The sequence below is a fragment of the Cupressus sempervirens genome, chromosome 5 (genome assembly GCF_028749045.1).
Source record: "Cupressus sempervirens isolate cs-2001-9-10 chromosome 5, ASM2874904v1, whole genome shotgun sequence".
NCBI classification, from domain to species: Eukaryota; Viridiplantae; Streptophyta; class Pinopsida; order Cupressales; family Cupressaceae; genus Cupressus; species Cupressus sempervirens.
In genome coordinates this window covers 252,763,221-252,779,586 of record NC_143122.1, presented here as the reverse complement: position 1 = coordinate 252,779,586, position 16,366 = coordinate 252,763,221, and the positions used below count along the sequence as shown (strand labels likewise).

The 16,366-nt window shown below is 34.8% G+C and overlaps 1 protein-coding gene across 1 annotated transcript in view; it reads left to right on the top strand.

Annotated features, from left to right (window-relative positions):
- Positions 1–11,458: 11,458 nt before the first annotated feature.
- Positions 11,459–16,366, top strand: part of LOC149555480 (putative folate-biopterin transporter 7) — a 38,974-nt gene continuing 34,066 nt past the window's right edge. Inside the window, exon 1 of the mRNA XM_089829535.1 lies at positions 11,459–12,308. Coding sequence (XP_089685661.1) covers positions 11,702–12,308 — 607 coding nt within the window. The 5' untranslated portion in view covers positions 11,459–11,701. The remainder of the gene's footprint in view (positions 12,309–16,366) is intronic.

The following is a 16,366-nucleotide window of genomic DNA, read 5'->3' as shown; positions in this document are numbered from 1 at the left end:
TTCAGAGGAGGAGGAGTGAGTCTGGAGAGTAGCTGAAGGACAAGTTTTTCCTGAGTCTATGGACAAAGCACCAAATGTGAGACAGTTTAAAGCAGTATGGACAAAGCACCAAATGTGAGGCAGTTTAAAGCAGGATTGTGATTATTCATCCAGCTTGGAGAAGAGGAGGTGGTAAAGGAGCAAATTTTGAGAAGGACTAGTAGTTGAGGCTTGCGAAACAAAGAGATTTCTTGATGGGCTTGTGAGCACAAGCTTAGATCTTCCTTGGAGGTTTCTACAAGAGCATGAATTTGGACTAGCTAGTGTTTGGGTTCAATCTTGAGGGATCTTGCAAAATTATTACTTGCTTTGTATTTGGTCACAACTAGGAAGGTCTTATAGCCCGATACATTGCATGTAATCAATTATATCTATGAATAAATTATCGTGATTTGGTGGCAGATCTTGCATTGTTGTTGTATTTTTATTGTGTTATTTGTTGGGGGCTAGGACATCTCCTTTGGGATTCTCCTGCCTTGCACTGCATCACTTTTGATACGAATTTGAAGAGAGGGGGCAATAGTTATCTCAAATTGTCTTTTCCCTACCTATCTAGATTGTAATATAATAAACAAATTTAAAAACAACCTTGTGCATTATTCTTGAATTCTTGATCTATTAGGGTATAATTGTTTGGTTGAATTGGGATGGAACTGATATTGTTGAATTGCAAAATTTACATATTTGATGTTTGTTAGTAAAAAATGAAAGTGAAATAGGAATGTGTAAACTCTAATTTAACCTCAAAACCAGAATATTAATCTTCCACCTAAAACACTAGAATTGGAAAATGAATTCCAAATTCACTTAAATGTGCATTGTGGCAAACAAAATTTTACAATTATTTCAAGTCCACAATTCTAAGGTGTTATCAATCTAGGCATTTTTGGAGAGGGTGTTATCGCTATGAGGAGCTATTTCATATTTGAGCCTTTTATATGCTCTTGATTGGTCTGATATCTCTGTAGCTTAGTCTCTTGCAACCTCTACTATTTTCTATGGATTTTGAGAATCAAATAACTTTTTGTTTCCATTTTTTGGTCATTGAGTGTTGATAAACTTTTCATTTTTTTCACATGCTCACTTGTTGTCATGCTAGCTACAAATTTTGTTCACAATTTGAATATTTTGTCCTCAAACCTGACTTACATGTTTCTCACTGACAAGGTTGTTGACTTTTGGGTTGTTCACAGTTTGTGGAATGCTAGTTATAAAGCTTATTTCAGCAATAAAACCATTTAGAAGTCTATTCTAAAATATTTCATTTGTCCATTTCAAATTTTCTCTGAAATTATAGCATTTTTTCTTCATAATTTTTAGATTTTTGGGGGCATACATATTCAACTTCTTCTGGAAAGTTTATTTTTAAGTTCTATAGTTGAGGGAAAATTTTGCAGAATTAAGTGAGTTGCATTAACACATTCTCCATTGAAATATAAAGCATTATTTTCTTAGATATAATAATGGATCAACACCATTTTAAGGTGGCATTCCAATACTAGATTAATAGAACCAAACACAAAAAATATGTCTTTTGACTCATCTTTTACATAAACCAAACAATTCCAATTTATTCCAAAAACTATTTTCTAAATTTAAAACTTCCTAAATTGATAAATTCCAATATTTATAAATTCAAGCACTCTATTATTCCAAAAAAATGTAATCAAAATCAATCATTCATTATTTAGCTGATAGGCTATGTGTGAGAACTCTATTCCCATAAAATTAAGTTTTTGGCCAGAAAATTGTTAGCCCTTGTCATTAATTGTTTCTCGATCAATTTTTATCTTACTCTATTGTTAACTCTTATTTTTCTATTTATTTAATTTAACTAACTATTATCTAGAACATTAACTCTTATTTTTTTCTTATTTATTTAATTTAAAAATTATACCTATAAATCAATAAGATATCTCACATTATTATAATATTTTTATTTATTTAGCTTAATTAGCTATTATCTCTATTGTCAACTCTTATTTTTAAATTTATTTACTAAACTTAATTAGTTATTGATGTTTGTTTATTTATTTTTTAAATTATTTTATTTTAATTAAAAAATATTTATAATTTGGGCAAAAATTATGTATAATAAATACTTCAATGCATCCGACCCTTACTCTTTGTTTAGAATGAGGAACCTTCCTAAAGGATCCGAGAGCTGGAATTTCATAATTAAAAGTAGAGCTTTGATTAGTAAATATCTCACTTGGGATTTTGGAAATGGGGATGAAGCTCTCTTCTAGGAGGATTCTTGGGATGGGAATCCCCCATTAGACAATATGAATATCCCAGCTGATCTTAAAGAACAATTAGTCAAAGTCTGGGGGAGTAAAGTCTATAATTATAAAATCAAAAAAGATATTAATGACAGTATAAGTTGGGAATGGAAAAATTTAGATAATATTAACTTAGAACCAACTATAAAAAATGTGTATAAAAACATCATTAATAAAAGAAAAATAAAACAATTAATGAGAAATGAAAAACTCATATGGGCAGCATCAAAAGATGGAAGGTATAACATGAAAAATGGTTAATGGTTGTAAAGAAATCATTTAGTCTCAAAGATGGGAAGAAGAGTACACTCCCCTTAAACTTTGTTGGGATTCTTCTTATCTTCCAAAGGCTGGTTTCTTTTTGTGGACCATCTCCCAGAATAGGATTCTAACTACTGACAGACTTAGAAAGTTGGACATTGAGGGGCCATCTAGATGTGTGTTATGTAAGAATGACAACGAAGACACTAACCATCTTTTATATAGATTTTCATATACACAAAAATTGTTGGGAATGGCTTCGACATATGTTGAGATAGATCGTGCCATTGCCTAAAACTCTGAATGAGCTACTTAGGGGTTAGCCCACAGACAATAGTAGAGGTATCTATGGTAACATCTGGAATATTTTGTAGGGCCCATTTGCCATTGCACCAAAAGCCATGACTGTTAGTGAACAAGGAACACCACATAATTAACCACCTGTGGGCAGGGGAGCGCATCGCATCACCTAACAATCTCCCCCTCGACGCGCATACCAGGTGCTTATGTGGGTCGGGAAGGCACTGGGGAGATTTGAACCCATGACCAAGCCAAAACCAGGCTCTGATACCACTTGTTAGGATAAACCACAGACAGAAATAAAAAACTACATGCAAATATAACCAATAACTGAAAAAATAATAGATCACATAGAAATGAACACAAGGCACCAAGATTTAACATGGTTCACCCAATCCTTGGGCTACATCCACCAAACAACAAGTTTGATCTTATTACAATCTAGTGATTACTACCTAATTACAATTCGTAATCCCTTACAGCTCAATACGGCCACAAGAACCAATTTTGCATCACAACATAATGAAAAATACCCAACCCTAAGCCCTTTTATACAAGTATTAAACCGCTTTAGGGTTATAACATGTCAGCCATATGTCAGCCATAATATGTCGGATACTATTTATGAAGTATGTACAGTACTTTCCTGATTAGTCACGGTTAAGTGGGAGTCTCATGGTTGAGTGGGAGCGATGGCAGATGAGGGTAAGCTGAGGGTTGACAGGTTTAATGGGCAGAACTTCTAGTTATGGAAGATGCAAATGGAAGACTATCTATATCAGAAGGATTTATGGAAGTTGTTGGAAGGCAAAGCCAAGAATCAGGGAACTATGTCAGAGGCTAAATGGGATCTTTTGGATAGAAAGGCACTCAGAAGTATTTGGTTATGCTTGGCACCATCGGTGGCATTTAATATTACAAAAGCAAAGACGACAGAAGATTTGATGAAAACCCTAGCCACACTGTATGAAAAGCCCTCCACTTCAAACAAGGTATTTCTCATGAAGCGTTTATTTAATATGAAAATGGCAGAAGGTGGATCTGTTGCAGATCATTTAAATGAGTTTAATACTATTACTAGTCAATTATCTTCTGTGGGTATCAATTTTGATGAAGAAATTAGGGTTCTCTTGATTTTGTGTTCTTTACCTAAAAGCTAGAATGGCTTGGTAATGGTTGTGAGTAATTATGTTCCTGGATCTAGTACCCTAAAATATGATGATGTGATTGGTGTTATTTTAAGTGAGGAAACTCGTAGAAAATCCTCAGGTGGATCTACATCAGGAAGTGCTTTGAATGCACAAAGCAAGGGCAGAACGACTGAAAGAGGAAGTAACTCTGGAAATCGTGGAAAATCAAAGGGGAGGAGGTCTCAATCAAGAGGACCAAATGATTGCTGGTACTGTGGGAAACCAGGGCACAAAAAGAAAGATTGTTGGAATCGAAAGAAAAATGAAGGAGATAAATTAGATGGAGACAAGGAGGCAAATGTGGTAAGTAACAAATCTGAAGAGGATGCTTTGCTTCTGTCTTTAGAGAGTGTTGATGATTCATGGGTTTTAGATTCTAGTGCTTCATTTCATGCTACACCTCATAGAGGTTATTTCATTGATTATGTCCAAGGGGATTTTGGGCTTGTTTATTTAGGGGATAATGAACCCTGTCAGATTGTTGGAAAGGGAAAAATTAAGATTAAGTTGCAGAATGAGAATCGTTGGCTACTACATGAGGTAAGACATGTTCCAAAACTAAGTAAAAATTTCATTGCAGCAAGGCAACTCGGTGATGACGGTTGTGTAGTCACTTTTAATGATAAAAATTGGAAGGTTTCAAAAGGTTCCCTTGTAGTAGAAAAAGGTGTGAAAGTAGGCACCTTATATCTTTGTACAGGTCATATTGTTCCTTCTACTTTGATTGTTTTAGAGAAAAATGAATGTTCAGGAACAATTGTGATGAAGGACAGCTCTGATACCACTAGTGAAGGTACGCTCTGATACCACTGACGAAATACGGCTCTGATACCACTGATGAAGGGCCACACCACCCTTACCAACTCATGACAAAGAATGCAACAAGATCTCTCAAGATCCAATCCAAATGCAAGCTAGTCCAGATCGACACTCTGGTAGAAACCTCCAAGATCTCAACTTGTGCTCGCAAGCCACCAAACAACCTCCTTGTTTCTAAACCGCAATCACTAGCTCTTCTCACAAACTTAATCCAAGATCCAAGTGTAAACTGCCTCACATTCGGCACTCTGTCTACACACTTACAAGTCCATCACAATCCTGCTGTAAACTGCCTCACATTCAGTGCTCTGTCTACAGACTCAGGAAACCTCACTCTTCACTTCCTCCTTCTCTTTCACACCTTGAAGCCTTCCAAGCTTTCCAAGCTTCACCTTTCACAACTTCTACTTCCCGAGCTTCTCCTCATCAAGCTTCCACTTCTCAAGTTACTCCTTGAGCTTCTCCAAGCTTCCCCTTGAGCTTCCACTTGAGCTTGATTAGAAATGCTCATATGCTTTGCTTAAATAGGCACTTACCACCCCTTGCATGACTTATCCACAACCTTCTAGAATTCCTCCACAACCTTCTACAACTTCCAAAACTTTCTACAATATTCATAACTTTCTAGAATTCTTCCCACACACCTCGATAAATGGAATGACAACTATTTATTTTTTTATTTTTTTCCTATTATGCCACCTATGCACCTCGAAAATAGAAATCCTCTTTTTCTTTCTTTTCTCCTTTTTCCCCTTTTTAATTTTTTATTATTATTTTTCCTTTAATTTTCGTCACTTTCTCTCTCCTCCACAAATTTTTTTATTTTTTTAATTTTTTTTTCAACTTTTTTTTTTCCAATAATTTTCCAATGCAAGATGCTCCTGCATCAAATTGTTGCAGTTGAGCAGGGAGAACAAATAGCTACTGTAGATTCTGATACAGCGCTGTGGCACAATAGACTTGGGCACATGAGTGAGAAAGGTATGAAAGTACTTCATTCAAAGATAGTTTTATGAAGTCTGAAATGTGTGAATATGGATTTCTGTGAAAGTTGTGTGTATGGAAAACAAAAGAGAGTGAGTTTTGTAAAGACTGGGAAGGAAAACAAAAAGGAGAAATTAGAGCTTGTGCATACAAATGTATGGGGACCAGCTCAGGTATCTTCCCTTGGTGGCTCACATTATTATGTTACATTTATTGATGATGCAACTAGAAAAGTATAGGTTTATTTCCTTAGACAGAAATATGATGTATTTCAAACTTTTAAGAAATGGAAATGCTTGGTTGAAAATGAGACTGGTAAGAAATTAAAATGTCTCAGATCTGATAATGGTGGTGAGTATTGCAGTCATGAATTTGAAGATTATTGCTCCAATAATGGTATTCGTAAAAAGAAAATTGTTCCAAGGACTCCACAGGAAAATGAAGTGGCTAAACGCATGAACAGGACTATAATGGAGTGCGCAAGGAGCATGAGGTTGCATGCTGGGTTGCCCTTACACATGTGGGGAAAGGCTGTTAATACTGCAGTATATTTGATTAATAGAGGTCCCTCTACTCCTTTGGGCTATGGTATTCCAGAGGAAGCATGGACTGGTAAGAAGGTGAGTTATTCTTTTCTCAAGATCTTCGGTTGTGAAGCTTTTGCTCATATAGACTCTAAAAATAGAACCAAGCTAGAAGCTAAATCAAAGAAATGTGTCTTTGCTGGATATGACATTAATGAATTTGGTTATAGGTTTTGAGATTTTGAAAATCTTAAAATTGTTAGAATTCGAGATGTCATATTCAATGAGAAAGTGTTGTACAAAGATCTGTTGCAGCAACATGAGAAGAAAGAAGATGATTATGTAGTGATGGATGATACTCCAAAAGCTGATGTTCCAGCCATTCCTCATGATGTGCAACAACTGCAACAACAAATACCACACACACCAATGAATGTTAGACGGTCAACAAGGCAAATTAGACCTCCACAAAGGTTTTCTCCCTCTTTGTATTCTATTTTACTTACTGATGCTGGTGAACCTGAAAGTTATGATGAAGCTGTGCAGGTGGATACTAAGATTCAGTGGGAGTCTGCAATGAAAGATGAAATGGACTCTTTGCTGAAAAATAAGACATGGGATTTGTGCAAGTTGCCTGCAGGTAAAAAGCCTTTACAGAATAAGTGGGTTTACAGGTTGAAAGAAGAGGAAGGAGGTAAGAAAAGATTTAAGGCCAAGTTAGTTGTAAAAGAATTTGCACAGAAAAAGGGAATTGATTTTTATGAGATATTTTCTCCTGTTGTTAAAATGACTTCTATTCATACTGTTTTAAGTCTTGTGGCTATTGAAGATTTGCATTTAGAACAGATGGATGTTAAAATAGCCTTTCTTCATGGTGATTTGGATGAAGAAATATATATGGCTCAGCCATAGGGTTTTGAGGTCAAAGGTAAGGAGAACTTAGTGTGCAAATTGAAGAAAAGTTTATATGGCTTGAAGCAAGCACCTCGTCAATGGCATCTGAAATTTGACAGTTTTATGCATGAGCATGGATATAACAGGTGTCATTCAGATTACTATGTTTATTTTAAGAGGTTGGATGATGATAGCTACATTATTTTATGTTTATATGTTGATGATATGCTTATAGTTGGATCTAACATGGATCATATTAAGAGGCTGAAACGCCAGTTAGCACATGCATTTGCTATGAAGGATTTGGGGGCAGCAAAACAAATCCTTGGTATGAAGATTTGCAGAGATAGGAAGAACAAAACATTGACGCTATCTCAAGCTGATTATGTTGAGAAGGTGTTGCAACGTTTCTCTATGGAGAATGCTAAACCTGTCAGCACACCTTTACCCAGTCATTTGAAATTGACTAAGGAAATGTGTCCCAAGACACAAGAAGAGGAGGATAAGATGTCCAAGGTACCCTATGCTTCAGTTGTAGGAAGCTTGATGTATGCTATGGTATGCACTAGGCCAGATATTGCACATGCAGTGGGAGTCGTTAGCAAGTATATGAGTCATCCAAGATTTGAGCATTGGAATGCTGTCAAGTGGATTCTCAGATATTTGAGAGGAACATCCAATAAGTGTTTACACTTTGGGGGCTCTACTACTGATTTACAAGGCTATGTTAACTCATATTTGGCTGAGGATATTGATACCAGGCGGAGTACTACAGGTTATGTCTTTACTGTTGGTGGGGCAGCCGTGAGCTGGGTTTCTAGGTTACAGAAGATTAATGCTCTATCCACTACAAAGGCAGAGTATGTTGCTACTACAGAGGTAGCCAAGGAGATGATATGGCTTCAGTTCTTCTTGGAAGAATTGGGACATTCTCAGAAGGATAATTATTTGTTCACAGATAGTCAGAGTGCCATTCATCTTGCTAAGAATTCAGCTCTGCATTCTAAGACCAAACACATATAGTTGCGGTACCATTTCATTCGGTCAGTTTTGGAGGATGGACAGTTAAAGCTGGAGAAGATACATACCAATGACAATCTAGCAGATATGTTGACAAAGGTTGTAATAAGGGAGAAGTTGAACTCCTCTTCAGCTTCGGTTGGTCTTTTAGACTGAACATGAATAAAAGAACAGTAGAGTCCAGGGTGGTTTGATCTAGTGGGAGCCCCATGTGGTAGTGGTATTGCTACAGGATCAGTCTCCAAGTGGGAGATTGTTGTTTAGTGTGGAGCCTGATCAGTCCCCAAGTGGGAGATTGTTAGATTGTGGTGACTGATCAGGAAAGTACTGTACATACTTCATAAATAGTAGCCAACATATTATGGCCGACATGTTATAACCCTAAAGCGGTTTAATACTTGTATAAAAGGGCTTAGGGTTGGGTATTTTTCATTATGTTGTGATGCGAAATTGGTTCTTGTGGCGGTATTGAGTTGTAAGGGATTACAGATTGTAATCAGGTTGTAATCACTAGATTGTAATAAGATCGAACTTGCTGTTTGGTGGACGTAGCCCAAGGATTGGGTGAACCATGTTAAATCTTGGTGCCTTGTGTTCATTTCTGTGTGATCTATTATTTTTTTAGTTATTGGTTATATTTGCATGTAGTTTTTTATTTCTTTTTGTGGTTTATCCTAAGATATTTGCCCTTCTATCCTTGTTTGAGAAATATGGAAAGAAAGGAATAGAAGAATATTTCGTAATCAAGAGATAATGGCATGTGAGATAACTAATAAAATTGAAGCATGTATAGTTGAAACATTAAACTCTCATCTTAGAAAGATTCCAATAGAGGAAGGATCATTTAAAAAATGGGATGGTCTTATGAGAAAAAGTTGGGAAAACCTAGTCAATCCCCCGATGATGTATCAAAAAAAGAACAAAAAGGCCAGAAGCAAATATTGTTGGAATCCACCCTCAACATGATGGACCAAATTAAATTTTGATGGAGCTTCGAGAGGCAATCCTGGTACTGCTGGGATAAGATGCATCATTAACGATGAATCTAGCAAGTGGATCATTAAAAGGGCTAAATTTATAGGATCAACCACTAACAATCTTGTTGAATTAGAAGCCCTTCAAGAAGGTCTCCACATCTGCCTGGAGCTCAACATTTCAAAACTGATTATTGAAGGAGATTCATAGATTATCTTAAATGCTATTAGAAAAAGGGAGACACCTAACTGGGTTCTAAATTCTAAATTGGAAGAAGTTCTAAATCTCCTAGATCGTATAAAAGATATTTAGATTATGCATATTTTTTAGGAAGGTAATAAAGTAGCAGATCAGTTAGCAAATAAGGGAGCTAACGGGGAAATTTTCTTAATATATAATTGTAAGTAAACTAATCGAAAAGTTAACAACAATATTAAAAGATGAGATAATTGGCAACGTATTAAGATCAAAATGGGAAAGAAACAAATAAAGAATCAAATCTATCAATTATAGTTAGAAACTAGAAAAAAACAAAAAAGAATCTATCGATAATGTTATTCCACCTTGAATACAACTAACCTTGATTGGATAAATCGGTATCACTACTTCAGAAACTATAAACATGTATAATCATTTAAAGGAATAGAATAGAAAAAAATGATAAGTCAAAAACTAAGTATACCAATGCATAATAAATTATATATAGATAAAGAGAGAAATGCGATAAATATGTATCAGAAAAGGCAATTACAAATATTGTAGAAACACTTCATTTTATCAGGTTGGTCTAACAATGCTAATATTTGTGGAAAGAAAGATATATGTGATTTGCAGGCTAATAGAAGGATTATTGCAAAAGATATAAGAAGCTACAAGTATACAAACCAAATACTGAAAGGAGATTAATTCTTCATGGTAGAATTCATGTTAATTTTCATATCTCATCATATTTTTTATTTATTTAAAAATTAAGATATGCCCCTTTTAAATTGTATAATATACGACTTTAGTCCCGGACAAGACTAGAGGTTTTCTTGCTCCGTTCTTTCCTACCAGTGTCCATTTGACCGGAGAATTATGTATTTCAATTTATTTTATTTTATATAACGCAAGGCTTCGACCATTTACTCATAATTTTTTTTTTAAAATTATAATTTAATTTATTTAAGTAAGATTTTATTTAATTTATGAATTTTAATTTATCTCCACTTTTAACTCTCTTTTTTTCTATTTATTTAGAAAATTAGTTAGTGTTATCTCCACTTTTGACTCATGTTTATTTAACTTTTGATTTTTAAAATTGATTGAAGTTTTGATTTTTAAATTATTTTACTTTAGTTTTCAAATTAGTTTAATTTTTCAATTTAAATATTGATTTTTAGTCTAGCCAATAGAATATTTGTGGGAGGAGTTAGTTTTTCATATTTTTTCTATAATTCTCATAGTGATTTTTCATAATAGATTTTTTGACTAAGATATTTTTTAGATGATTATTTTGTTCATATATTTAAGCAATAGACTTTTTAAATTAGTTTAGTTTTTAGTTTTTATAATTATTTTATTTTATTTTTCACTCTTCACTATATCCATGTTATTTTTTAATTAATTTTTCATATAATTTTTTTAACAAAGACTTGAAAATGTTAGTCCTAGATCATTTAGATTTTTTGACTAAGCTATTTTTTAAATGGCTATTTTATTCATATATTTAAGTGAATAGACTTTAAATTAATTTAGTTTTTAATTTTTATAATTTTCAGCTCTTCACTCTGCATGTTATTTTTTAATTGATTTTTCATATTATTTTTTTTAACAAAAGCTTGCAAGTGTTAGTGTTGGATCATTTAGATTTTTTGACTAAGATATTTTTTAAATGACTATTTTATTCATATATTTAAGTCAATAGACTTTAAATTAATTTAGTTTTAAATTTTCATAATTATTTTACTTTATTTTTATTTTTAGCTCTTTATACATGTTATTTTTTAATTGATTTTTCATATTAACATTTTTAAAACAGAAGCTTGGAAGTGCTAGTTTGTAGTCTTAGATTAACATGCTAGTACAAACCCTTCATTCTTCGTTCATTCAGCATGCATACGTCACGTTTTAACACAAAAATGACAAAAGAAGAGAATCCTCCGAATGTCATTGTATTTCCTAACGATCACTTAATACAAAGTTCACCGAGAATGACTTCATATGCAGGCTTCCCTCAGGACGGATGGGATGCCAGTACGACCTCATCGACGGCGCAAAATCAATTTCTCAGTGCACTCCAGATTCTTCGCCAGCTCTCAGGAATCTACCACTGCAAACTCCTCTTCAAGAAGGGAGAGAAAATCCAGGTCAAGGCATTTTAGTATCATCATAATTCACACACCCATCAGCAGACGCAGAAAAGGAATAGGCGATGCCAGGGTGGTGCAGAGTGGGTTCCCAAGGAGCCACAGTACCTCTCTTCAACACACCATATCATCATTCCACTCCTCACAACAAAAATACTCACACTCCCCTTACATCTGTCATCTTCAAGCCCAAGGGAACTCAAAGCCCGTCCATAGCCTATTGCTTCAACACCAACAAGGATTTTCACACCAGAAAACCACTTCTTACAAGTGCCCACATACCAAATCCACACCCAAAGCCTTTCAGAGTCAGAGCAGAGCACATAGAAAAACTCAGAAAGTTTGTGAGTTTCCCATACCTAGAGTTTGCACGTAGTAGAAGAGATTTTTTGTCATTGTCATCATGTGGATGGTTATCGGGGATGAGGAGGAATTACGGTTCAGATTTGTTAGTGTTGCTGGCAGTTGGGTATTGGATTCAGGGATTCAGGGGATTTCCATGGTTAGGTATGAATTTTTACTTGAAAGACAAACTCATGGTAAATCCAAGGACCTTGCAGTTTCTTCTGAACACAGTTAACTTGCCAATGGTGGCAAAGCCTCTATATGGTATATTCTCTGATGCTGTGTACATTGGAGGTGCTCACCGCTTGCCGTACATTGTCTTAGGAGGTCGGTGGAATTTATACTTTTTGTGCTTTTCTCTTTGGTTTCTTTGAAGTAACCAGTTTTCCTTTTGGTTGTCAATTATTTTTGAGTCCTTATGTTTTTGACGAATAATGCTAATGTATGTGGATTGGTTGAATGACATCTTCCTGAAAATTTTAACTATTTTAATGCCCATTTAGAACTCTCCAAAGACTTGTCTCTGCCTGTTTTGTCTGAAGGAGCTCACAGCTCGCCAACTTGTGAAGACTATAATATCTATTGGCTATTAGCTTTAATCCGTAGGCTAGAAGTCTGTTTTGGGGATCCTGCAGCATTTCCTTCTTATAGGGATGTCTGGAAATAAGAGAGCGACTCAAGACATCGGGAAAGTTTTCATGTCACAAAATCAGTTTTGCAATTTCTAGAAATTTTGGTAGATGCAACTCAGATTTTAAATTTCTTGGAAACTCTCTGTTTCCACGATTTCTTCCACCTATTACTATAGTTTCTCTGTCTCCTTAGAAAAGCCGCCCCAAAGTTTCCGTGACTTTCCTTTATTGTAAAGATTCAGAGTATCCATTTCTAATTCTGGGTTAAATAGGATTTATTTTCCTTGAGGTTTCATCTATGTGAAACAAACATTGATGTTTACTCTTGGACCTTAGGTAACATTTATCCCGTTTCTGGGTTATTTGTGGGTGTTATGATGCGTAGTGCTTCTTTCAGATTGTCCATCGATACAGAACTGTTATTTCTATGTTGTATACAGAACTGTGATTTCTATGTGTCTGGCAGATGACTTTCTAAATATGACTTCATTTTCCTAAAATATAATTTCGAGAGCAAAATTGAAGCCCATCTGAGATGATTCTTGTATGCCATAAATGAATTCAATTCACTTTTGGGCACATTTTCAGTTTCGTATAGTATTCAAAATTACAATGAATGACATTAGCAGTCCCTGATGAAGAGATGTGGAGACTATCTCTGTTCATCGTAAAGATGTGTCTACACAGTAAGCAATAGCTCACCAATGATTCCATCCTCTGGACAATATCTAAAAAGAATACCGAATTTAAATTGATTATATTGAAAATTGGTGTACAGTATCTATGTCAAGGAAAATGGAAATCAAAGAAAGAATGCAAACAATTTTTATGCATACCTCAGTAGATCCATAAGGGTTGCAGAATTAAGAGATTCTAAATATGTCAAGTATCTGAAGATAGGAGTTATCCACAATCCATTATAATTGTATGTATGTGCTTTCGGGGATTGATTGTGTTTCTTCTTTTGCATCAACATTTCGGATCACACTCTGTGATCCACCAAACACAATCAATCCCTAAAAACACATACATGCTGTCAAGTATCTGTTAGAAAGAGTTTTGAGGATTAGTTGAGTATTGATGCTGGTGAAATTGCATTGTATAGATATGCTACTGTAGCAAATAGCTTTTAGTGTGGTGTGCCCTGATATCCAATTCTTAGCGATTTCCATGTGATAGAAAAAATTGTCAAGGTTGTTTCTCCCCAGTAAAACTTGACATGTCCCCATGTCTCATCCTATGCAAAGTAGAACCTTGCCGGGTCTTGCATCCTAAAAACGTTGTGTCATTTTTGACGAACACATTCTAATTATAATATCATAGTATTTTACCAATTCTAAGACATGAAAGGGATCCTCAGACCTGTAGATCAGGGGCACACAAATGCCCCTAAAAAATTCAGGGGGTCAATTTTAAATAGACAGAACAATCATAGTAAAACTAGCCTCCCAAGATGGACACCAAACCAAATGGAAAATAGTGCAGATATACAAATTTCACCATTACAATTGCTCGTTCATACTGTATGTTGATGATAACCTCCTTGTATAAGAGACCACTAGCCAAAAAGGAATATGAGCAAAGTTGAGTTCAATTTCTAAAACTTCTCTGTTGTAGAACTATTCACTTTTACACAAGGTCAGAATAGCCTTGACATACATGCTAGAGCTACATACACTTGAACTTGAGGTGTTCTACCTATAATGATATGAACTGTAAAATACATTTGAAAAAAGCAATGAGTGTAGTTGTTACATAATAAGTGCATGTGAAAAAAGAAATTGAAAAACTTAACCAAATATTTAATTTGAAGATCCCATCTGGTGAAATCGTTTGACACGTATTCAACACATAAATGAAGGGTTGGAGTTGGAACTATATACATTCAATTTAACAAGGCTTGTGGAAAAAAAGAGTAAATATTTGTGGAATGGGCTGTAATATTCTCTTGATGTCTGCTTAGAGTATGTAAATTTGTGGTACAATCCAGATAAACTGTACGGACACAGCATGTGCCTATGCACCATGTCTACCCACCATGAGCCGTGGCTAGGACAATCCCAAGTTGTACTTTGTACCTTGATTTAGACACATTCTATACACCCTTCCTTAGCCCATAGCCCACGAAAGCACCTTCTTCCTTGTTTCACCTCCATGTTGTTTCCACGTCTCACATAAATGCTAATATAATCTTGTAAGGGCCTCTTCTGAACCATTACACCCTTTCAAAATGATTGTCATTAATAACTATTTAATAAATATAATTGTTCTTCCCTTTAAGGTTTTTTAACAATATTCATTTTATTTGTCTTTTTAACTTAAGGTTCATATATCATTTATTGTTCCATTTCTTTTCAGTTATAAGTCATTTCATGTAAAGAAAGCTTTCTTTACACTTACAGAAGAAGTCCCATAACATGTAGATAATTAAGATCACATAGATATCACGCAGAAGTTACAGAGAACCCACAAGGCATGAAACTGAGACAACTTTTGATATTATTACTGGAGGGAGGAGGATTCTTACACATAGATACAAGGAATTGCACCCACAAGCTGCTCCCATATTAGCAAATATTTTGGTATGCGTAATAAGCTAGAATCAAGTTTGGCCTAGATATAGTACAATTATGTACTATAGGATCATACATATTGAAGAATCTTTATCTATTACTATAGATTACTATAGATTCCTCAGTGAGTGTCGATGGCTACTTGAACGTTCTGCTAATCTGTGAAATCTTTATGCTTGATTCTATCTTGAAAACTGAATGGATTTCTTTTAACAACTTATAACCTCAGTCTTTTGGCTGACTATATGATGATTTATTGTCAGGTTGGAAGTTTTAAACCATTGATCATCAACCTCCAACCTGCACTTTGTGCTTGAAGTCGAATTTGTTTGAACACATGTAAAGCAAATGTCTGGAAAATTGGTTGTATTGACTTTTTGTGGAGATGATGCTTTATTCCTTCCAGATCATACCTAGATATCTGTAAATAGTTCTTCCATTCTCTTCCCATCAGAAAATCCCATTTGACTTCAATTCAATCCAATATTTCTGATTTGAATTGTGTCCTCATCCACTTCTTTTGCTTCTTTGGGTTTATAGTCTTCTCTGCTCAGAAGGGAGCATTTTGGCCCTTATGACTCCTCTGATTTGCTTGGTTTATAGAGCTTGAAATGCTTAGCTACACTACCAAGTACTACTAGTAAATCCTGAGTCTTAGTACTGGTACAGTTCTGGGTATGGCTTGGGTATTTCCCGGGTGCTCAGGTTCACTGCAGGTCCTCCTATGAAGGACCCACAACGAACTTGGGCACCTAAGAAATGCCTATCAAAATATGTGCATGCATATGAAGTAAAAATTGCATTATTGTCAATACTCATCAAATCTCTGTATGAATATACACAGTGAATGACTGTATTAAGCCTTTAAATATTTCGAAGCAAAATATGTAGTACACAAGACTATGTATGATGCTTCTGATGAAGAAAATATGAATATCAAATATCGTGTAATTTGAATTTTCATTGTGTAATGACTTTTTGAGACGTGAGTATTTTAATTATTGCAATTTATGATACATTATGATATACAAGGTATTTTGTTTATAATTTAATTAGCAACTATGGATTTATAAAATATCAGTCTAATTTTTATATTTAAAACTTCAATGTTTGAACACACACACGCATGTACCCTACCTGTACTCAAGGTAAAAAAAAATTGCCGTGTCTGTCTACCCAT